Raw genomic sequence first — 24,235 nt, 5'->3', positions numbered from 1 at the left:
ATATAAAAGTAAATTATTATAATCAAAATTTCTATGGATTGCACATCAAATTTTTCTTCCTGTGGAGTTAGAACTACGCTGTCTGCAAATGTGAAATGTAAAGATTTTCTATGTAACAGTACTAGTAACTAAAATGTATTGACTTTATATGCCACTCTTCTAGGTATTTCACACATTTATTAGTTCATTTCATTTTCAAGACAACACTCTGTAGCACAGATTATTTAGCCTCACTTTATACCTGAGGAAACTAAGGCACAGAAAGGTGATAAAATCTTTCCTAAGAAACTGTTTTGCAAGATTACAGTATCAATACATGCTTTAAAAAATTTTTGTCTCAGGGCGCCTGGGTGGCTCAGTCAGTTAAGTGTCTAACTCTTGGTTACGATTCAAGTCATGATCTCATGAGTTCGTGAGTTCAAGCCCCACTTCAGCTTGTGTGCTGACTGGGCAGAACCTGCTTCTGATTCTCTCTCTCCCTTTCTCTCTGCCCCTTCTCCACTCTCTCTCTCTCAAAATAAACAAAACTTAAAAAAATTTTTTTTTGTCTTATCACACCAAGATTACAAACACAAAACCAAATGCCCTTTCTCCCCCCATTAATTTATTTGAGGCAAACACTTTTTGGAGAATAAAAATTTTTTTAATTTAAAACTGTGTTAAGCTAATGCTAGGATTTTTCATTAGAGATGAAGTTTAATAAATAAATAAATAAGTAAATAAATAAGACAAGCTCCTTAATCATACACAGAATGAGTGACTGAGCATAAAATAATCCTATAAAGACTATAGTTTTTGAGGCGGTTCAAGATGGCAGCATAGGAAGATCCTGAACTCATCTCCTCCTATGGACAGAGCAAATCTTCAGCTACATCTAGAACAATTAGTTCCTTCTGAGAAAGACCTGAAAACTAGCCCAGCTCCTCCACAACAAAAGATAAAATGTACACATCAATAAGGATACGAGAGGCAGAGACATACTGTTGCCAAAAACCCCAGCCCTGATGTGGAGACCCACAATCAGGAGTGATCTCACAAATATGGAGCTTCTTCCTGAGGAGGTGCCCTATTTTCCTGAGGAGGTACCCCAACTCTTGGGAACTACACTAGAGAAATAGGCCCCCAAAATGTCTGGCTTGCAAACCAATGTGGCTTATGTGCGGGAGACTCAAAGGGCTATAGGGAAATGAGATTCTGCTTTTAAAAGGCTTGTGTGCAGATCTACTTGCCCTGAGACCCACGGTCAAAATGGCAATTTGAAAGCACCTAGACCATATGGGGAAATGATTCATCTGCTAACCTTAAAGTGTCTGCAAGAGGGGCAGGGGCCTGTTGGGACTTTTTCTGGGAACAGAAGCACTGGCGGGTATGCCTTACAGCCCTGCTAAAGCTGGAAGGCACACCCCACCCCCATGTATATATGTGGTCTTTCTCTACACATACATACACACACACATACAGGAATACTACTCAGCCATAAAAAAGAATGAAAGTCTTGCTATTTGCAACAACATGGATGGACCATGAGGGTATTATGCAAGATGAAAGAAGTCAGAGAAAGACAAGTACAATATGACTTCACTTAATATGGACTCTAAAAAACAAAACAAAAACTGAGAATAAACTGAGGGTTGATGGGGGGTGGGAGGGAGGGGAAAGTGGTTGATGGGCATTGAGGAGGGCACCTGTTGGGATGAGTACTGGGTGTTGTATGGAAACCAATTTGACAATAAATTTCATATTAAAAAAAAAAAACAACAAAAAAAAACCCCAAAGAAGTATTGGCCCAAAAAGTCAAAAGTCATGGCACTGAGGAACCTTAACTTACAGGAGGGGACTAGATACTGTTTATCTTTGTATTTGAAGCAGACGGTATTGTATCTGCCACATAATGGACACTCCAGAAATATCTATTCAACCAATAAACTTGTGCAGATATATGAAAGAAACAAAACAAAAAACCAAAAAACAAACAAACAAAAAAAACCAAAATGCAACACAACTAACAGATACAGAGAAACAACTGGTGGCTGCCAGAGGGAAGGGGTTTTAGGGGGATGGGTGAAATGGGTAAAGGGGTTTATAAGTTAAAAACTAAGAGTTATAAAATAAATAAATCACAGTGATGTAAAGTACAGCATAGTGACTATGTCAATAATAATGCACTGCAAAACTTGAAAGTTGCTAAAATAGTACATCTTAAAAGTTCTCATGAGAAAAAAATTTTTGTAACTTTATAACAAAAACTTTATAATGACAGATGGTAACTAGACTTATATTGGTGATCATTTGGCAATGTATACATATATTCAATCCTATAGTACACCTGAAGCCAATATAATGTTACATGTCAATTATACCTAAGTAAAAAAACTATAGTTTTTTTCAAATTATATTAAATAATAATCTCCATACTGTTTTCCAGTATGGAGGTTCCTCAAAAAAATTAAAAACAAAACTACCCTATGACCTAGCAATTGCACTAGGTATTTATACAAAGGACACAAAAATGTTGATTTAAAGTGGCACAGGCACCCCAATGTTTATAGCAGCACTATCAACAATAGCCAAATAATGGAAAGAGCCCAAATGTCCATCAACTGAGGAATGGATAAAGAAGATGTGGTATATATATATATACAATGGAATATTACTGAGTGATCACAAAGAATGAAATCTTGCCATTTGCAACAATGTGGATGGAACTAGAGGGTATTATGCTAACAAGTCACAAAGAAGAGAAAGACAAATATATTATTTCACTCATATGTGGAATTTAAGAAACAAAACATATGAACATAGGGGAAGAGAAAGAAAAATAAGATAAAAAGAGAGAGGGAGGCAAACAATAAGAGACTCTTAAATACAGAAAATGAAATGAGAGTTTCTGGAGGGGTTTAGGGTGGGGGAATGGGCATTATGGAGGGCACCTGTTGGGATGAGCACTAGGTATTACATGTAAGTGATGAATCACTAAATTCTACTCCTGAAATCATTATTACACTATATGTTAACTAACTTGGATTAACATAAAATTCAAATATTAAAAAAAAATTTCTACTTTACACTGCTGCATTAATCTATTTACAAATAAATATTAATATGATACACTCTTTTCTTTATACAGTGTGAAATAATGTACATTAAGATACAGTTGAGAACTGATGGAGACTTACCTTGACAATAGTTTGATAAACAAAAGGAAGAACTTGTTTTGACCACTGTTTCTCAAGACGAACTTCACCATTTTGATTTATTTGGTATTTACGACCTGTGAGTAACTGAACATACACAACTGCAGATGTTTCATTTATTATTATTCCTTTTCTTCTTAGGTAGCTAAAAGAAAGTATGAAAAAGAAATGTAGATATGAATGATTGTGTATGTATTCTAGGATGTTAGTAAAACTACTAACTCATTATCAAGTGCTTAAAAATTTTTTAAATAAATATGCTAGCAGTTCTGAGTACCTAACTTAAGATTTTTTGCATTAGTTTTTTTAGTCTACGGATACCTCTCCCAATAGCTGTCTGATTAAATAAGAACTCAATTAAGATGTGTAAGAAATTCTTGTATTTCATAATCACTAGAAGGGGATAAGAAAAAAAAAGTGAAAACAGCAAGTGTTGGAAAGGATATGGAGAAAGTGGAACACATGCACATTGCTGTGGGAATGTAAAATGGTACAGCCACTGTGAAACAGTTTGACAGTTCTTTAAAAAGTCTAGCAATTCCATTTCTAGGTAAATACACGAAGGACTGGAAAGATACTCAAATAAATATTTATAAATGAATGCATAGCAGCATTACTCACTATAGCAAAAATGTAGCAAGAATCCAAATGTCCTCCAACAGATGACTAGCAAAAGGTGGTATATCCATACAACAAAATATCTGGCCATAAAAAGAAAGAAGTACTGATACATGCTACAAATTTTAAAAATATGCTGAGTGTAAGAAGTTAGACACAAAAGGCCACATGCTATATGTGTTCCATTTACCAGGACAGGTGGATCTAGAAAGAGAGAAGGAGGTTGACAGGGGCATTCAGTGGGCTTTTTCAATCTAAAGTAGAGGTTGGCAAACTATAGTCATGAGCCAAATCCAGACTGCCTCCAGTTCTTGTAAGTAAAATTTTACTGAAACATAGTCATCCATTTATTTACTGTCTATGATAGCTTTTGTGTTACAACAGCATAGGTGAGTAGTTGTGACAAACGCTGTAAGGTCTACAAAGCCTAAAATATTTACTCTCTGGCCTTTACAGAAAAAATTTGCTGACCTCTGATCTGATGATACAATCATTCTCCATCCAAGGATATTTTCCTATCTCCTTTCCATTTCCTATTTCTAGGACTCCTATTAGAAAAATATTTAAAAAAAAAAAAGCAATTCTGACTATATATTTTTTCATCTCTTCATGCTTTTGTACTGTATGTTGAAGAAATCCCTCAGCTTTATCTTTTAGCTCACAGATTCAATTTTTAGTATGCCTATATTACTATTCAGGCCATATACTGAGTTCACAGTATCATAATTTAAATTTTTATATTTGTGTTTTTATATAAATATGTATATCATATGATATATATTATAAGTATAAATAGTATATAGTTGGATAACATTATTGTATATATGTTTTTTTCATAGCAGCTTACACTTCTCAATGGTGGTAGGGCTGGTCTGAAATAAGCCACGCCATCTTAAAAAAGTTTTCCAACAAATTTTTGAAATGTAGCATTCTACTACCATTTTCTAAAAATTCAGTGGGATTTTTTTTCCTACTACTTCACTTAAAAGTTATTTAGCCAGTAATCTTGCTACCAATAGGACAAGTATATCACAAGAAAGGAAAATTATCTACCTATCTCTCTTATGAAAGTAAATGCAAAAATCCTAAACATAATGTAACAAATCGAATCCAGTTACATATAAAACAGATAATACATCATAGTCTAAGGGGATTTACTCCACGAATTGAGGGGTAGATTTGTATTTTTTTTATTTATTTTTTTAATGTTTATTTTTGAGAGAGAGACAGAGACAGAGCGTGAGTTGGGGAGAAGCAGAGAGAGAGGGAAACACAGAATATGAAACAGGCTCTAGGCTCTGAGCTGTCAGCACAGAGCCTGATGTAGGGCTTGAACTCACGAACTGTGAGATCATGACCTGAGCCGAAATCGGTTGCCCAACCGACTGAGCCATCCAGGCACCCCGTGGGGTCGATTTGTATTTTATATTCAATCAACACTGGGGTGCCTGGGTGGCTCAGTCAGTTAAGAGTCCGACTTCAGCTCAGGTCATGATTTCACAGCCCGTGGGTTCAAGCCCCACTTCGGGCTCTGTGCCAACAGCTCAGAGCCTGGAGCCTGCTTCAGATTCTATGCCTCCCACTCTCTCTCTGTCCCTCTCCTGGTTCACGTTGTCCCTTTTAAAAAATAAACATTAAAAAAAATTAAACAAAAATTCAATCAATGTAATTCACCAGATTACAATTTTAAAAATCATATGATCATTTTGAGAGATGCAGGAAAAAAAAACTGACAAAATCACTATCAATTAATGATATAAACTTTCAACTAACTAGTAACAGAAGGAAATTTCCTTAATTGGATAAAGAATATTGATTAAAAAAAGCCTCTACAGCAACCATCATATTTAACAGTGAATCGTTTAAGGCTTTTCCCTGAAATTGAGAATAATACCACAAATTTATAACAAAAATTACAAATATGAGAAAGGTCATCAAATCAGTCACAAAAAAGGGCAAAATATCTGAACAGGGGGCACCTGGGTGGCTCAGTTGGTTAAGCGTCCAACTTTGGGTCAGGTCACGATCCCAAAGTTTGTGAGTTCAAGCCCTGCCATTGGGCTATCTGCTGTCAGCACACAGCCTGCTTCAGATCCTCGGTCCCTCTCTCTCTCTCTATCCCTCCCCCATTCGTGTTCTCTCTCTCTCTCTCTGAAAAATAAAATACATATTAAAAAAAAAATCTGATCAAGCATTGCCCAAAAGAGCACATTCAAATGGCTGGCAAATATGAAACAGCCATCAAGGAAATGCAAATTAAACCAAAATGAAATATCACTGTATTAGAATGGCTAAAATGGAAGAGACACTAATAAGTATTGGTGATGGCACAGATAAAAGATATTCTTATAAATTGCTGGAAGAATGTAAATTGATACAATCACTTTATTATTTATTTTTTTTAATGTTTATTGTATTTTTGAGAGACAGAGAGACAGAGAGAGAGAGAGAGAGAGCGCGCATGAGTGGGGAAGGGAAAGAGAGAGAGGGAGACACAGAATCCGAAGCAGGCTCCAGGCTCCAAGCTGTCAGCACAGAGCCTGACGCGGGGCTCGATCTCACAAATCGCGAGATCATGACCGGAGCTGAAGTCAGCGTTTAACTGACTGAGCCACCCAGGTGCCCCAATACAATCACTTAAAAAAAAATTATTTTTAAATTTATTTATTTTGATAGTGTGTGCATAGACATGAGCAGGGGAGGGGCAGGGAGAGAGAGAATCCCAAGCAGGCTCTGCGCTATCAGCGCTGATAGCACAGAGCCCCGTGTGGGGCTTGATCCTACAAACCATGAGATCATGACTTGAGCTGAAATCAAGTGTTGGACACTTAACTGAATGAGCCACCCAGGCGCCCCAATATAATCACTTTACAAATCTTTTTGGTGTTATCTACTAAAGCTGAGCTTAAGCATTATCCTATGAAGCAATAATTCCACTCTTAGATATGTACCTAACAGTAATGCATATTCACCAAAAACCCCAAACCAGAAACAACTCAATTGTCTGTCTACAATAGAATGGAGAAATAAATTATCCTATATTCATACAACATAATTTAATCATTAGTGAAAATGAACGAACTAAACGATACATAACAACACAGATGAATATGGGAATCACATTATTGAGCCAAAGAGGTCAGGTTAAAAAAGAATACATTCTGTGTGATTCATACAAAGTTCAAAAATAGGAAAAACTAATCTCTAGGGTTATATTTGGAAGAGAGAAGTGAATGTTAATGGCTGGAAGAGGGTTTAAGGGACTTTGTGGGATTATGGCAACTTTTCTGTTGGTTCTATTTTGTGACTTGTATTCTGTTCATGCATGTGAAAACTTACCAAGTTTATACACTTATGATTTGCATATATTCTTTTCTATGTATGTATATATACTTCAATAAAAACTTTCTATTAGAAAAAAAACCCAAATAGTAATTCAGAACAATATCTTTAAATTTTCAAGTGGTAGGGAGATTTTCTTTCTATTTTCCTTTTACTTTACACTTTTATTGCTTTTGGGTCAGTTTTGTAGTCCATATATATTTTTTTAACACCTGAATTTTTTTTTTTAATTTTTATTTTTAAGTAAACTTTATCCCAATGTGGGGCTTGAACTCATAACCCTGAGATCTAAAAGTTGCATGCTCTACTCATTGAACAAGCCAGGCACCCCTAGTCTGTGTTCTTTCTTTTATTATTATTTTTATTTTTTTAAAAAATTTTTTTTAATGTTTATTTATTTCTGAGGCAGAGAGAGACAGAGCATAAGTGGGGGAGGGTCAGAGAGAGAGGGAGACACAGAATCAGAAGCAGGCTCCAGGCTCTGAGCTGGCAGCAGAGAGCCCGACGCGAGGTTCGAACTCACAAACCGTGAGATCATGACCTGAGCCGAAGTCGGTCACTCAATCGACTGAGCCACCCAGGCACCCCTATTTTTTTTATTTTTAAAGAATGTTTTTTAGGTGTTTATTTATTTTAGAGAGAGAGAGAACACAAGCAAGGGAGGGGCACAGAGAGAGAGAGGGAGACACATAATCTGAAGCAGGCTCCAGGCTCTGAGCTATGAGCGCAGAGCCTGACGTAGGGCTCAAATTCATGAACCGCGAGATCATGACCTGAGCCAAAGTTGGAGGCTTAACCAATTGAGCCACCCAGGCATGTCCCTTTGTTTTTTAACTGAAGTGTAATTGACATACAACATTGTATTAGTGTTAGTATTACTACACAGGGAGATACAAAAATGGCATCTGCTAGCTTTGGTACTAGTAGGGTAGAGGAAGAATGTAAAAATGGCACCTGTCAATTCAATGCCTCAGTCCCTAGAGAGAATCCCAACAGGCCTCTGTCCCTCCAACAGTTACCTTAAGGTTGTTAGCAAATGAATTTTCTTCCCCTAAGGTCTAGATTTTCAAACTGCTGCTTTTACCCTACCTGGGTCCTGGGATAAGTGAGTCTGTGTATGAGCTCTTTAAGAGGAGAATCTCAGGAGCACCTGGGTGGCTAGGTAGGTTAAGCGTCTGACTTCGACTCAGGTCATGATCTCACAGCTTATGGGTTTGAGCCCCACATTGGCCTCTGTGCTGACAGCTCAGAGCCTGGAGCCTGATTCAAATTCTGTGTCTCCCTCTCTCTCTGTCCCTCCCCACTCATATTCTTTCCTTCCCTCGAAAATAAATAAACATTAAAAAAAAAAAAAAGAGGAGAATCTCCATTTCCTACAGCTCTATGTTTCTCCTGGATACAAGCCCTGTTGTTTTTCAAAGCCAGATGTTTCGGGGCTTGTCTCTCTAGTTCAGGTCTTGAGGGTTAAGGTAAGTGATAGTGGGCCATTAAAATTTTTAAAAATACTTAATATATCTCTTCTAAGTTATAAACAAAACTATCTTTTTTTTTTTTTTTTTTTTTATTGAGAGAGAGGGCGTGATTGAGCAAGGGGCAGAGAGAGAGGGAGAGAGAGAATCCCCCACAGGCTCCACGCTGACTGAAAAGGGGCTTGGACTCACCCGAAGCAGGGCTTGAGTTCGCTTGATGCAGGGCTTAAGCTCACGAACTGTGAGATCATGACCTGAGCAGAAGTCAGATGCTTAACCGACTGAGCCACCCAGGTGCCCCAACAAAACTATCTTTTAACTTTCCCTTATGTAAAATGATAGTACTTAAAAATTAGTTCTATATTTTTAATAACTTATTAATAATTGTTGTTTATCACCAATCCTTTGGTAACACCACTTTTTTTTGGTTGATTCATCTCTTGCCTGTTTGAGGTACAAGGTTTTGGAACTCTTCTGCAAATCTTCCAAGTACATCATCTTCTCCATAGCATTCCATAAAGAATGTCCTTGTTCTTTTCTTCCAGTCTTCTGTCCTTCTCCAATTCCTAATCCTCGCCACTCCATTATATCCTCAATATGTACCTCTTTAACTGAAGGTATCATCAGTTCCCTCTGTTATCTCTCTCCAGTAGTAGTAGCTATTTGTTTTCATACTGTGTATGGACTAGGAGAGAGGGTTGGTGTTCCCACTGTGACATCCTTCATAGTAAACTACCCTACTCTTCCATTCTACCCTTATGTCTACCATTATCCAGAGTGCCTTCAATGTTTACATAATAATCTACCCAATACCACAGACACTGTTTCACAATCTCCCTATCTCCAATAAACTTCTCTTCCATTCTAGTTCAGCCATCTACTCCCACAGCTGTGACTTGGGTCATGACATCATCCATAATGGTTTCACCTCCAAAATCATTTATCCCAATATTTTGTTGTCTAAAAACTTGTCCATCCAACTTGCTTGTTCAACTACTTTTGTTTATGATTATCTTAATTTGGGATCTCCAATCCACTGATCCTTCTACTTTCAAACTATTAATCTTCTACTTTCTTCACTTCTCTTTCTATCCCACTTAGATTCCATTGTCCACTATTTCAGTAATATTCCTACTAACATCCTAAACTTCCTTGCCTCTTTGGCTTTTCATTGTATCCATCTGGCAAAATCCAAGGCTGGTTTTTCTAAGCCGGTTACTGATCAGCTGAGCTCTAATACCAAAAGACAGGGTGGACTGTTATATTACAAATTTATGACATTGAACTTCAAAATGGGCCCTCAATATCGTCTTATAATTCAACCACGTTTTTTTGATCAACTGATACTCTTCCATTTTCCCCAAGGACTATTTTCAAACCTCTTCTACTTTACTCAAATTTAAGACCAACCTCCCTTCCCCTGTCTCTGTCCTCAATAGCTGAATTCAACATTTACTTTACAAAGAAAACAGTAGGCATCCAATGAGAGCTCCTCATCTGCCCCCATGCCAAACACAAACCAACCTATAGTTGTATACTACACTGTTACAATAGAGGAGCTATCTTTTATCCTTTTTAAGAACCTATCTTTTTCCATCATCAAATATATTGTTTTCTTTCTTTTGAATTGCACCTCTCTTCTCATTTATTTTTACACATAATCCTATCTCTCTGAATCAACCAAAAACCAAGTCCACTCAATTCTATATCCTTCTTCAGATATGTCTTAATGGTAGTTTTCATTAGAAAGGACATGTGTTACACAAAAATACAGAAATGTTTCAGTCATGTCATATGTACTTAGAAAGTTTCTAAAAATGAAATCATGTATTTTGGTACTCATGGAAGTATTTCATGTGTTATGTTCACAAAAAAGGGATGTACTGAATTTAGGAGAACATGTCTTGGATATATGGAGCTATAACTGAAATAAATGATAGGTTCTATATTCTTGTTGTATAAGTCTTAGGGATACTCTGTATAAACGTTACTACTAATCGTTAGAGCCATGAGATTTTCATGCTGATATAACGTGCAAACTTACAAGTAAGTGAAGTAAACCCTCAAGAGCAGAGTATGAGTGGCCTTATGAATTTCACCTTAGAAGACAAATTATAGAAGGCTTTGGGATGTTTGGGAGGAGGGGACAAAATGTGAGGTGATATGAGGGAGGAATATGGTAGTAAAGAAAAGCAGTCTAAGAAAATGGTGACCAGAATAGATAAACCTAAGGGCCTATGAATCCACATAGCCTTATCTACCCTACTTGGTTAACAAAAGATCCTGAACTGGCAGGGACTAAAAATTATTCTCTTGTGTGAACCAGCATCCAATTGCCGTCAACTTCAGTAGTCTGTTGCCTTGATTGTTCTTTCTGCTCTTTGCTGCCATCACAGAAGATCAAGTCCATCCATATGGGAAAGAACAGGTAGAACAAGGGGTCAAGAGCTTTTGGTTTACTTCACAAATAAAGTTTTTGGAGGTGTTTATTTACTCCTATTATATCTCCATTTCTGTTACTGTCAATCATTCCTCACCCATACTAGTCTGGCTTACAGCCCCACTGCTCAATCAAAATAGCTTTTACTTCATTAAGGGGGCACTTTTCAGGATGAGCAGTGGGTGTCATATGTAAGAGATGAATCAGTGGGTTCTACTCCTGAAGCCAAGACTACCCTATACATTAACTAATTTGAATATAAATTTAAAAAAAAGTTTTATAAAAAGAGTTTTAAAAAGTTTATTTGTTTATTTTTGAGAGAGAGAGAACAAGTGGAGAAGGGGCACAGGGTGAGGGAGACAGAGGATCCGAAGTAGGCTCCATGCTGACAGCAGACAACCTGATGCAGGGCTCCAACTCAGGAAACGTGAGATCATGGCCTGAGCTGAAGTCGGATGATTAACCAACTGAGCCACCCAGGTTCCCCCACAACCAAAAAAAATAGGTCTTACTCTACCTTCTTTATAACATCTAACATGGCTTACTCGCTTATTCTTGAAACACTCTTTTTTCTTTGATTTTCATGATATAACACTTTCCTGGCTGTTCTCCCACCTCTCAGAATGCCTCGTTCTTTTTTGTTTGTTGCCTCATCTTCCTCATTTAGGGTTCCTTCTTAATTCCAACAATCCAGCCACATTGGCCATTATCATTAATGGTATATATGCTACTTTTTCTCCTGGCACAGGGACTTTGTATGTACCTTTTACGTCATCTTGAAACCTACTCCCTTTTCATTCTTTGCCTAACTCTTACCCTCCTACATTCAGATACTAGTTTAATCAATATTTTCCTTAGGAAAATTTTCTCTAAGACAAATGTCTCCTTACTAGGTCAAACTCCTCTATTATGTAGTCTCAGAGTACTACTCCTTCAAAGCAAGTATCATAATTGCAGTTTGATCAAAAATTTACACAAGACATTAATGTCTATCTTTCATCTGCGAGCCGTAAGTTTCATGAGTATAGGGACTGTGATTTTATTCCCTATGGTATCTGCAGTTCCTAATTTCTATACCTAGTAGGTATCAGTAAATAATTGTTGAGTACATAAACAAATATCTAAACACTTACAGTATTTTGAATGACTTTCTTTTCAAACAAAGGAGTTGAATAAAGCAATCTCTATTCATTCAAACTAACATTTATTGACTGCCTAGTGCATTAGTCAAGGAATGAGAATAGTAATGAAAAAATAGATATGTTCCCTACCCTTAGCATAATATCTCGGGAAAAAGTCCTTAAAGTAATCACACAAATAAGTTTATTATTGTGATTTATGCACTGTAAAACAAAATTCAGTATATTATCAACCAAGACAGGAGTATCTAATTACTGTGAGAAGGCAAAAATACACTCTACCTCCTGAGAGCTATCTCCTTCTTTGACACTGGGATGTTTTTGTTTTGTTTTGTTTGTAATTTAGCTTTATTTTTTATTTTTTAAATTTACATCCAAATTAGTATATAGTGAAGCAATAATTTCAGGAGTAGATTCCTTAATGCCCTTTACCCATTTAGCCCATCCCCCCTCCCACAACCCCTCCAGCAACCCTCAGTTTGTTCTCCATATTTATGAGTCTCTTGTTTTGTCCCCCTCCCTGTTTTTATATTATTTTTGTTTCCCTTCCCTTATGTTCATCTGTTTTGTCTCTTAAAGTCCTCATATGAGTGAAGTCCTATGATTTTTGTCTTTCTCTGACTAATTTCACTTAGCATAATACCCTCCAGTTCCATCCACGTAGTTGCAAATGGCAAGATTTCATTCTTTTTGATTGCCGAGTAACACTCCACTGTATATATATACCACATGTTCTTTCTCCATTCATCCATCGATGGACATTTGGGCTCTTTCCATACTTTGGCTATTGTTGATAGTGCTGCTATAAACATGGGGGTGCATGTGTCCCTTTGAAACACCACACCTGTATCCCTTGGATAAATGCCTAATAGTGCAATTGCTGGGTCGTAGGGTAGTTCTGGTTTTAGTTTTTTGAGGAACGTCCATACTGTTTTCCAGAGTGGCCTGTACCAGCTTGCATTCCCACCAACAATGCAAAAGAGATCCTCTTTCTCTGCATCCTCACCAACATCTTTAATTGCCTGAGTTGTTAATGTTAGCCATTCTGACAGGTGTGAGGTGGTATCTCATTGTGGTTTTGATTTGTATTTCCCTGATGATGAGTGATGTTGAGCATTTTCTCATGTGTCACTTGGCCATCTGGATGTCTTCTTTGGAGAAGTGTTTATTCATGTCTTTTGCCCATTTCCTCACTGGATTCTTTGTGTTTTGGGTGTTGAGTTTGATAAGTTCTTTGTAGATTTTGGATACTAACCCTTTATCTGATATGTCATTTGCAAATATCTTTTCCCATTCTGTCAGTTGCCTTTTAGTTTTGCTGATTGTTTCCTTCGCTGTGCAGAAGCTTTTTATTTTGATGAGGTCCCAGTAGTTCATTTTTGCTTTTGTTTCCTTTGCCTCCGCAGATGTGTTGAGTAAGAACTTGCTGCAGCCAAGATCAAAGAGGTTTTTGCCTGCTTTCTCCTCAAGGATTTTGATGGCTTCCTGTCTTACATTGAGGTCTTTCATCCACTTTGAGTTTATTTTTGTGTATAGTATAAGATAGTGGTCCATGTTCATTCTTCTGCATGTCACTGTCCAGTTTTCCCAGCATCACTTGCTGAAGAGACTGTCTTTATTCCATTGGATATTCTTTCCTGCTTTGTCAAAGATTAGTTGGCCATACGTTTGTAGGCCCATTTCTGGGTTCTCTATTCTATTCCATTGATCTGAGTGTCTGTTCTTGTGCCAGTACCATACTGTCTTGATGATTACAGCTTTGTAGTATAGCTTGAAGTCTGGGATTGTGATGCCTCCTGCTTTGGTTTTCTTTTTCAAGACTGCTTTGGCTATTCGGGGTCTTTTCTGGTTCCATACAAATTTTAGGATTATTCTAGCTCTGTGAAGAATGCTGGTGTTACTTTGATAGGGATTGCGTTGAATATGTAGATTGCTTTGGGTAGTATCGACATTTTAACAATACTTGTTCTTCCTATCCAGGAGCATGGAATCTTTTTCCATTTCTTTGTGTCTTCTTCAATTTCTTTCACAAGCTTTCTATAGTTTTCAATGTATAGATTTTTCACCTCTCTGGTTAGATTTATTCCTAGGTATCTTATGGTTTTTTGTGCAACTATATATGGGATCGATTCCTTGATTTCTCTTTGTGTTGCTTCAGTGTTGGTGTATAGGAATGCAACCAATTTCTGTGCATTGATTTTATATCCTGCAACTTTGCTGAATTCATGAATCAGTTCTAGCAGTTTTTTGGTGGAATCTTGTGGGTATTCCGTATAGAGTATCATGTCATCTGTGAAGAGTGAAAGTTTGACCTCCTCCTGGCCGATGTGGATGGCTTTTATTTCTTTGTGTTGTCAGATTGCAGAGGCTAAGACTTCCCATACTATGTTGAGTAACAGTGGCGAGAGTGGACATCCCTGTCTTGTTCCTGACCTTAGGGGGAAAGCTCTCAGTTTTTCCCCAATGAGGATGATACTAGCATTGGGTCACTCATATATGGCTTTTTGTCATCTTGAGGTATGATCCTTCTATCCCTACTTTCTTGATGGTTTTTATCAAGAAAGGCTGCTCTATTTTGTCAAATGCTTTCTCTCCATCTATTGAGAGGATCATATGGTTCTTGTCCTTTCTTTTATTGGTGTGATGAACCACACTGATTGTTTTGTGGATATTGAGCCAGCCCTGCATCACAGGTATAAATCCCACTTGGTCATGGTGAATAATTTTTTTAATGTATTGTTGGATCCGGTTGGCTAATATCTTGTTGAGGATTTTTGCATCCATGTTCATCAGGGAAATTGGTCTATAGTTCTCCTTTTTAGTGGGGTCTCTGTCTGGTTTTGGAATCAAGGTAATGCTGGCCTCATAGAAAGAGTTTAGAAGTTTTCCTTCCATTTCTATTTTTTGGAACAGCTTCAAGAGAATAGGTGTTAACTCTTCCTTAAATGTTTGGTAGAATTCCCCTGGAAAGCCATCTGGCCCTGGACTCTCGTTTTTTTGGCAGATTTTTTATTACTAATTCAGTTTCCTTACTGGTTATCAGTCTTTTCAAATTTTCTATTTCTTTCTCTTTCAGTTTTGGTAGTGTATATGTTTCTAGGAATTTGTCCATTTTTCCAGACTGCCCATTTTATTGGCATATAATTGCTCATAATATTCTCTTATTATTGTTTTTATTTCTGTTGCGTTGGTTGTGATTTCTCCTCTTTCATTCTTGATTTTACTTATTTGGGTCCTTTCCTTTTTCTTCTTAATCAAACTGGCTAGTGGTTTATCGATTTTGTTAATTCTTTCAAAGAACCAGCTTCTGGTTTCATTGATCTGTTCTACTGTTTTTTTTGGTTTCGATAGCATTAATTTCTGCTCTAATCTTTATTTTTTCCTGTCTTCTGCTAGTTTTGGGTTTTATTTGCTGTTCTTTTTCCAGCTCCTTAAGGTGTAAGTTGTGTATCTGAGATCTTTCTTCCTTCTTTACGAAGGCCTGGATTGCTATATACTTTCCTTTTATGACCGCCTTTGCTGTGTCCCAGAGGTTTTGGGTTGTGGTGCTATCATTTTCATTGACTTCTATACACTTTTTAATTTCTTCTTTAACTGCTTGGTTAGCCCATACATTCTTTAATAGGATGTTCTTCAGTCTCCAAGTATTTGCTACCTTTACAAATTTTTTCTTGTGGTTGATTTCGAGTTTCATAGCATTGTGGTCTGAAAATATGCATGGTATAATCTCAATCTTTTTGAACTTACTTAGGGCTGATTTGTGTCCCAGTACATGGTCTATTCTGGAGAATGTTCCATGTGCACTGGAGAAGAATGTATACTCTGCTGCTTTAGGATGAAATGTTCTGAATATATCTGTTAAGTCCATCTGGTCCATCCAATGTGTCATTCAAAGTCATTGTTTCCTTGTTGATTTTTTGATTAGATGATGTGTCTATTGCTGTGGGTGGGATGTTGAAGTCTCCTACTATTATGGTATTACTATTGATGAGTTTCTTTATGTTTGTGATTAATTGATTTATATATTTGGGTGCTTCCACATTTGGCACATAGACACTGGGATGGTTTTTTATAATCTTTTTACATTTTCCCTGTTTATGCATCTTTGAATAAGCATATTATGGCCTATTAGCTCCAAAATTGTGTAAGAGGCGTCTCCTCAAATTCCCCATTGATCAGTGAATGCTATTATAGTTTTAATAGGAAGGGTGATGGATATACATTTATAACACCATTCCATGTGCCACTGCCAGCCTCTATTATTCTGTTTTGGTTTAGAGGATTCTAGTATTTGGATGAAGAATGGGAAGTACTGTTATGGTAGGATCATGGAGGAGGGCCAGCTTCTTAGTTATTTGGTTGGTATAGACCTTGCATTTCTAAATTCAGGGCATATGGGACTTAGATGTAGGAAAGGTAGGAGAGTGAGCAGGGAGTAAGGGTGATGAAAAAAGGACAATTTTCCTTCCTATTTTCATTACTACATATGGCCAAAAAATTCAATGGCCTTATGATTAGTAAAAATAACTCTCAAATTCAGGCAACCTTAACTATTATTCCCAGTATTATGTGATTCTGTCTTTTTTTCTTCTGTATATCATCAAGTATTTTAGTGACAAACTGGGCAAGGCTGTAACTGCTGCTAACCAGGTATTATTTTAAACTAGAACTCATTATTTTCTTTAGAACATAAAATGAAGATGTAGTCAGTATTCAGAGTGATTACTATGTTAAGCAGAAAATAAGTCAGAGGACAAGTGCATTAAATCACATTCTACTTTTACAACATTAAATATATTTTATGACACTCACTATTCTGAAATTCCTTGTACTTCTTTTGTCCAGTTAGATTGTTCTTTGTCTCCAAGATGGACCACTTTAGATGGTGGGGCAGTTCTTCCTAAATAAAGCTTCTGTGTTCCTGGAGGTTCTTCCAAGTAAAATCTTAAAAGATTAAAATAAAATTAAAATGTATTACCCCCAAATTTGTGGTTTAATATAGTGTTCTAGTAGTATGAGTCTTCAAAGTGAAAAGGTTTCTACATGGTTATAATAGCAAAAAACCAAGCCTCCTTTTTTTTAAACTGTAATATAAATTTCAGGACATGGACTTGTAAAAATTTTCAATCAAAATATAAGAATTATTACTCTTTCTCTTAAAAAAAAGACTAAACACAGAGGCACTTGGGTGGCTCAGTCAGTTGAGTCTCTGATTTCGGCTTAGGTCATGATCTCACAGTTCGTGAGTTTGAGCTGTGTCAGGCTCTGTGTGGATAGCTCAGAGCCTAGAACCTGCTTTGGATTCTGTGTCTCCCTCTCTCTACCCCTCCCCAACTCATGATCTCTCTCAAAAATAAACATGAAAAAACATAAAAATAAAAATACTTTATAAAATATAAATTTTTATAGAATTAAAAAATACTCTCAAATGCAATAAAGTATTTTTACTAAAAAGCTTAACTTGATTCTGATCAAACCACTATACTTAACTATCAGTTAACAGGAAATATATGGGATGGAGGACCAACTTAAATGACACTATGAAGAGACAATCAAGTACATTCAGAATTCTACAAAATAACTGACCTGGACTCTTCAAGTAAAGAGGCAAGGAAGTTAGTTTAGCCAGGTCCCAGGATATAAAATCAACATACAGAAATCAGTCGTATTTCTAGATATTACCTTGGGAAAGTGACATTTAAAACATAATATCGTTTACAGCTGCTCCAAAATAATTTAAGCAGAGTGATTCCTTCTGCTTTATTTTTTAAAATGTTTATTTATTTATTTTGATAGAGAGAGGGAGAGAGAATCCCAAGGAGGCTCTGAGCTGTCAGCACAGAGCCCAACATGGGGCTCAAACCCATGAACTGTGAGATCATGGTTTGAGCTAAAATCAAGAGTCAGACACTTAAGCGACTGAGCCACCCAGGCATCCCCCTTCTGTATTATTTTTATTTTTCTCAGTTATTTTAGATATTTTTGTTCTTTGCCTTTCCATAAAAATTTTAGAATACACTGTTCTGTATCTATCAAAATCTGGGAGAGATTTTGATAGGAATTGCTCTAAACCTATAAATTAATTTGGGGAGATTTGTTATCTTTACTATGTTCTGTTTTCTGATCCAAATGGATCTCCATTTATTTCAATCTTTGATTTCTTTCATCAGCATACTTTTGCTTTCTTCAGCATACAGATCCTATATATAATTTGTGAGATTTTTACCCAACGTCAGACTTACTACAGAGCTACAGAAATAAGACAGTGTGGTACTGGGATAAAAACAGACATACAGATAAATGGAACAAAATGGAAAACTGAGAAGTAGACCCACACAAATGTACTCAACTGATTTTTGACAAAGGTGGAAAGGCAATGTAATGAAGGAAGGCCATCTTTTCAACAAATGGTGCTGGAGCAACTGACTCTTCATTCCTATTTCTGTGGAGACGTCTGCTGCTAACCTTATGTATCTACACTTGTAGGTTAAGGACCTTTTGTCCTAGCTGCTTTCAGAATTCTCTCTTTATCTTTGTATTTTCCAAGTTTCACTACTGATATGACCTGTTTTTGTTGATTTTGAAAAGGGGAGTTCTCTGTGCTTCTTGGACCTGAATGCCTGTTTCCTTCCCCAGATTAGGGAAGTTCTCAGCTATAATTTGTTCAAATAAACCTTTTGTAGGGGAAGAGAAGGAGTAAAAAAATAAGATGAAAAAACAGAGGGAGGCAAACCATAAGAGACTGTTAACTAAAAAGAACTGAGGACTGCTGGAGGGGAGGTGGGTAGGAGGGGGAATGGGCTAAATGGGTGATGAGCATTAAGGAGGGCACTTGTTGGGATGAGCACTGGGTGTTACATGTAAGTGCTGAATCATTAAATTCTACTCCTGAAACCAATACTACACTGTATGTTAACTAACTTGAAATAAAATCTGGGAAGCAAAATAAAAAGTATATGGCACTTTCCATATGCTTCCATATAAATGGAACACTTCTATCTTCATGAAAGAAGAAGAAGAAAAAAGAACATTCATTCATAGACAAATATATGAACTTTGACCTAAACCTCATACCAAATATAAAACTTAATTCACAGTAGATCATATATTTAAACGTAAAAGGATGAGGTAAAATTATCGAGTAAGCAAAACTTTTTGAAGAAAATATAGGAGAAAATCTCTCGGACCTAGAGCTAGGTAAGGAGTTCTGACTAAAAGCATGATAGGTAAAAGAAAAAAGTGATAAACTGGACTATATCAGAAAGGTAGGGGAACTGAATTCTGAGGATTAAAAGAATACTCAAGATTTCTTATATCCTCAATAAAAGCAGATACCTACAGAGGAAAAAAATTCACACTGGCATTGACCTCTCATCAACAACATTATATGACAGAACACAACTGAAGTAGGTTTGCAGAAAACTAAGGGAAAAAGGACTGGGCCTCCACAATTCTAAACCTAAGTATGAGGAAAACAAAAACGATCTTTTGGATATGTTTTAACTCAGAAAATGTAAAATTTTCTCTGAAAAAAAGTTACTTTTGAAAGTTCTAGATGCATGAAAACTAACATCAATCAGATCAAATTTATGTGAAATAAAGATAAACAATGATAAAAGAATAACTAAATAATCACTGACACAATGATTGAGAACTCGAGTAAAATAAGAAATTACTCCTTAAATAGATGACCTGTATTTTTAAAAATTAATGTATTATTTAAATAAAACCTGGGAGAGGCATGGTAAAAGTAAGGTTATATACGCTATTGATTCTTGTCAGAGAAATACATTTACTAAATAATATAATAACTGCTAGCAAAAATTAGGATATAGAACTTTTAAGTTATTAAAAGGAAAAGAAAGTGAAAGAGAACAAATAATAAATGCATCTAAAATATCTCAGGGATGTATTGTGGTTAAATATCGAGTGATGTGATTAGAAGACTAATTTCACTAGAGTGTAAATATTTTTATAATAATTATATCAGTTTTAAAAAGGATCAATAAAAGCCATCAAGTAAGCAAAACAAATATAAATCTACAATGTATACGTCAAATCTTACTTACTTAGTTTCTCCGTCTGATACACCAACAACTCTAGCTTCTTCAAGATGAGGCCAATTAACAAAGACAGATTTTCCAAGCACTGAAGAAGCTATATTTTCTATACTCTTAAAGTAAAAGCAGAAAAGTTCACTCATGTTTCAGGTCCAGGAGAAAATTTTACAAAGGCAAAATTAAATAATTAAAAACTAGCTTGCATTTATAACTATCTTTAAAATCAATAAAGACTCACCTTAATAATTAAAACAGGTATCAAATACCATTTACTCACTTGTGTCATTTATTCCCTATGCTCTTTTCAACCTTTCCTGCTCTTTTCAACTTTTCCATCTACTTGAATTCAGTTAGTTCTCTTTTAAAAAAAAATTTTTTTTAAATGTTTATTTATTATTGGGAGACAGAGAGGAGCGTGAGTGGGGGAGGGGCAGACAGAGAGGGAGACACAGAACCTGAAACAGGCTCCAGGCTCTGAGCTGTCAGCACAGAGCCCGACGCAGGGCTCGAACTCACAAACTGCGAGATCATGACCTGAGCCAAAGTTGGACACTTAGCCGACTGAGCCACCCAGGCGGCTCCCATTAGTTCTCTTAATTTGTCTTCTCTAAGTTGTACCTTTATTGCTAACTACTTTTTTTCTTTCTAGTACATTTCTATGATTTCTGTTTAGTTTTTTTTCCTTTTATTTTAAAATATATTTTTAAGTTGTTTTTAACCATGTGCCTTTCTTTACCCTTTATTTTAGTATGAATCTGTTAAAGGTGACCAAGTTTATCTTCCCCTCTACCAATCTCTTCTTGTTAGAGAGGCACTATGACCAACTTAAAGTACTTTTCTGCAGTATAAACATTATGACACCAGGAAGCTCGTCTCCTCCTCATTTTCTCAACAGCAATAGTAGTTACTAGTAAATTTTAATTTTAATCCTGAATGAAATTACTTGGTGAGAAAATAGGTTTCAGTGAAATTAAACAGAAGAGCACTGACATATAATGTATTACTGTCCATAATAATGGCCAACATTACTAGAAATAATGTTTAGCAAGAAACCTAGGTTCTTAGGTCTGCTAATGGTCCCTTTTCTAATCTCCATTTAAGTTTCTTAATTTGTAAAAGTAATGAGTTGGAACAGATGCTTTACAAAATTCTATATAGTTGTAAAATTCTATGATTCTATTATTCTCATGATAATAATATCATGTATAATTCCATGATTTTCTCATGGAAACAGAAAAGTGAAAAGGCAGCAGAAATGAGAAAAGGGCTATTATTCATTGTTTCATACCATATAATCAGATAATAGAATCTAAGAAATCTGATTTCATTTCAGTCTGTAGTTGGTATAATGAAATAAGAACCCTAGACTTAAAATTAGGAATCATTGGTCCAAATTTGCGTTCCACCTCTTTCCAGCTATAGAATCTTAGGCAAATCATTTAAACCCCACTGAGACACAGTTTTCTACTATGAGAATAAGAAATAATATCTACCTCACAATGCTTATTTGGTGATAAAATAACATACACAAAAGCCTTTATAAACTATAAAATGCTATGTAAATACTCTGTATGAAAAAATATGCTAGGTAAAATTCTAGTTTTAAAAGGAAATGTTATTATTATTATTATGATTATTAAACAACTTTTTGGTAGAAAATGAAGTTTAACTACAAATTTTCATTCAGTTCTTTTCTGTTTATTATGCTTAATTATTATCAGCAAATGTTTAACAATTAGAGATGACCAGTTTTAGACTTCTGCATTAACTTTTAATTATATTCAGACATTTCTTAATGTCAACATATAAAACAAAACAATGGTTTCTGATAAATAAAACAAGTTTCAACATTAAAATTAGGATCCCATAATTATCCTTTTCTCCTCTATACATCTATTTCTATTTTCATTCTCCCACTTCTCCCCTTTAGTTTTCAAGGGAAAAGCTGTCAGTTTCTCAGGTTAATCCTTTCACTTAAGGCCAAGATGAGACTCCTTAATACCTCACATGGGGTCTTCTTATCATAAACATCCCTTCCCTCTACACTATCTTTAAGACCTCCTTTCTCCATTAGCTCTACCTCTCTTCTTTTAACATGGATTTAGCTTGTTAAACTGTCTGTTCTCTACCTACAGTTATGTTTCTAGACCTCTTTCAATGATAATCTTAACTGAGGGCCTAATACCTGCTATGTCTAATTTCCACCTACCTAGTCCCCGGATTAGAAGTTAGGAATGAAATCTACTGGAATGAAATCCTCAAAGGCCAATAATGGTGCCTGAAGGACAAATTCACAGACCTTGTTTTATTCTTCTTGCACTGTATGTAGTATCTACTCCATATTTCTGTGATATTACTTAACTTGGAAGTCATTCTCTCTCAACTCTCTGTATGTTATTATCGTTTTCACTGGTCCCTTTTCCACCCTTTATAACTATGGGTATTTCTTAAAGCTCACATCTTAAACCCTCAGAGTCTATTTTCTTCAGGAAAATGAGCTCCAAGGCCCGAGCCATCACCTCCTTGCTGATGACCTTATATCCTTATCTCCCTCCAAGCTCCAGCTCCAGGTATTAAATTGCAGCCTTTCTGGGCTGAGGTTTTTTTCACCTGAACCACAGAACACAAAACATAATTTGACTATTTTCTCAATTTTCCCAAGAACGGTACACAGCTAATCCCACTCTAAATGTACAGAAGATAAATTAATCTACCACATTCAAATGGATGACTTAGGGCATCCGGTCTTAGATCTCTTAATAGAACTCTTACTGAGAAAGACTGGCAGGGCAGCTCCAGTTAAATGTCCTAGCATTGCCTTAAAATTTCATCATTATTTATCATTAATCCCTTCAAACCAGAGACTTCCCACTTTAACTTCTTTATTTGGAAAACAACAATTATTTTCTAGTTAATTAGGCTGGATATCTGAGAGTCGTATTTAGTATTTTCTTCCTCTTTTCATCCCCTATGTTATATGAACAAATGATGAAACTTGTCAATTTTATTAGTCTTGTTCATCCAGATCTATTACTGTTTCCACAGTTTTTGTCCTTAACACCTAACGCTTCTGTAACCACAACCTCTGAACTTTCCGGCTTTTTTGTTTCTTCCATTTCTCTTTTGTGCAGTTTAGTCTATTATATTGTCACCAAATTAATCCTTATGAGAATATGATTTCAAGATAACAGTTATGGGGGGGGGAAAGTCCAAACTCCTTTTAGCCTAGTATTGAAGGTCCTCCATAATCTGGCTTCAATCTGTTTTTTTCAACCTTATATTCTATTATTTCCCAACACAAGTCCTCTGCTTCAGTCAGGTTTACCTAGTTCTTCTCCTCAAATATACCACATTTATTCTAAAAAAGGAAAAAGTATTAAGAAAAATTTCAGACATAGAAAAAGGTAAAAAAAAAATATGATAATGTATCACATATTTATTTTTGACCACAATTTCCAGCTTAAGTTATTCCTTTCAACTGGAATACCCTTTCCCTCCTTTTCTTCGCTCTGTGGCAATCTTTCTCATAGCACTCAGCTCAAGCCTAGTCTCATCTACAAGCCTGTACTTAACTCACACAGCTTATCTCCTTTTCAAAATTTGTAGAGCATTCTTTGCTCATTAGATCACAATTACATGTGTTCTTTAAAATCTGGGTAAAGGTTTCTTTATTTACTATGAACTTTTGGAGTTACTACATATTATACCTCTTTGATAAACACTCTGAAGCTAGAACAGTTTTATGCATAATAAGCACCTAATAATATACAATAAAGAAAATACTTACAAGTTCATCTGATTCTGCACTCAGTAAGATTTCTAACATCATGTTTTCTCCACGACTACTTTGTTGGAATACTTGAACCCCATTTTTCTTCAAAAAAAACTTTAAAAGAATTCAGAGAATTTAATTTTAATTCTTTCTCCATAATCACTTTACATTCAATAAGGTGAAAAAATTCTGAACTAAACA

The 24,235-nt window shown here is 35.9% G+C and overlaps 1 protein-coding gene across 4 annotated transcripts in view; it reads right to left on the bottom strand.

The window, feature by feature from the left end:
• XRN1 (5'-3' exoribonuclease 1) overlaps nucleotides 1-24,235 on the bottom strand; it is a 121,257-nt gene that overhangs the window by 53,578 nt on the left and 43,444 nt on the right. For all 4 annotated transcript variants that reach the window (XM_042903623.1, XM_042903624.1, XM_042903626.1 and 1 more), the window contains 4 exons: nucleotides 24,050-24,148; nucleotides 20,272-20,375; nucleotides 17,015-17,146; nucleotides 3,177-3,339 (listed from right to left, as the gene is read on the bottom strand). In XM_042903623.1, coding sequence (XP_042759557.1) covers nucleotides 3,177-3,339; nucleotides 17,015-17,146; nucleotides 20,272-20,375; nucleotides 24,050-24,148 — 498 coding nt within the window. The remainder of the gene's footprint in view (nucleotides 1-3,176; nucleotides 3,340-17,014; nucleotides 17,147-20,271; nucleotides 20,376-24,049; nucleotides 24,149-24,235) is intronic.

Source organism: Panthera leo, chromosome C2, assembly GCF_018350215.1.
Source record: "Panthera leo isolate Ple1 chromosome C2, P.leo_Ple1_pat1.1, whole genome shotgun sequence".
NCBI classification, from domain to species: domain Eukaryota; kingdom Metazoa; phylum Chordata; class Mammalia; order Carnivora; family Felidae; genus Panthera; species Panthera leo.
This window is presented reverse-complemented; position numbering and strand designations above follow the sequence as displayed.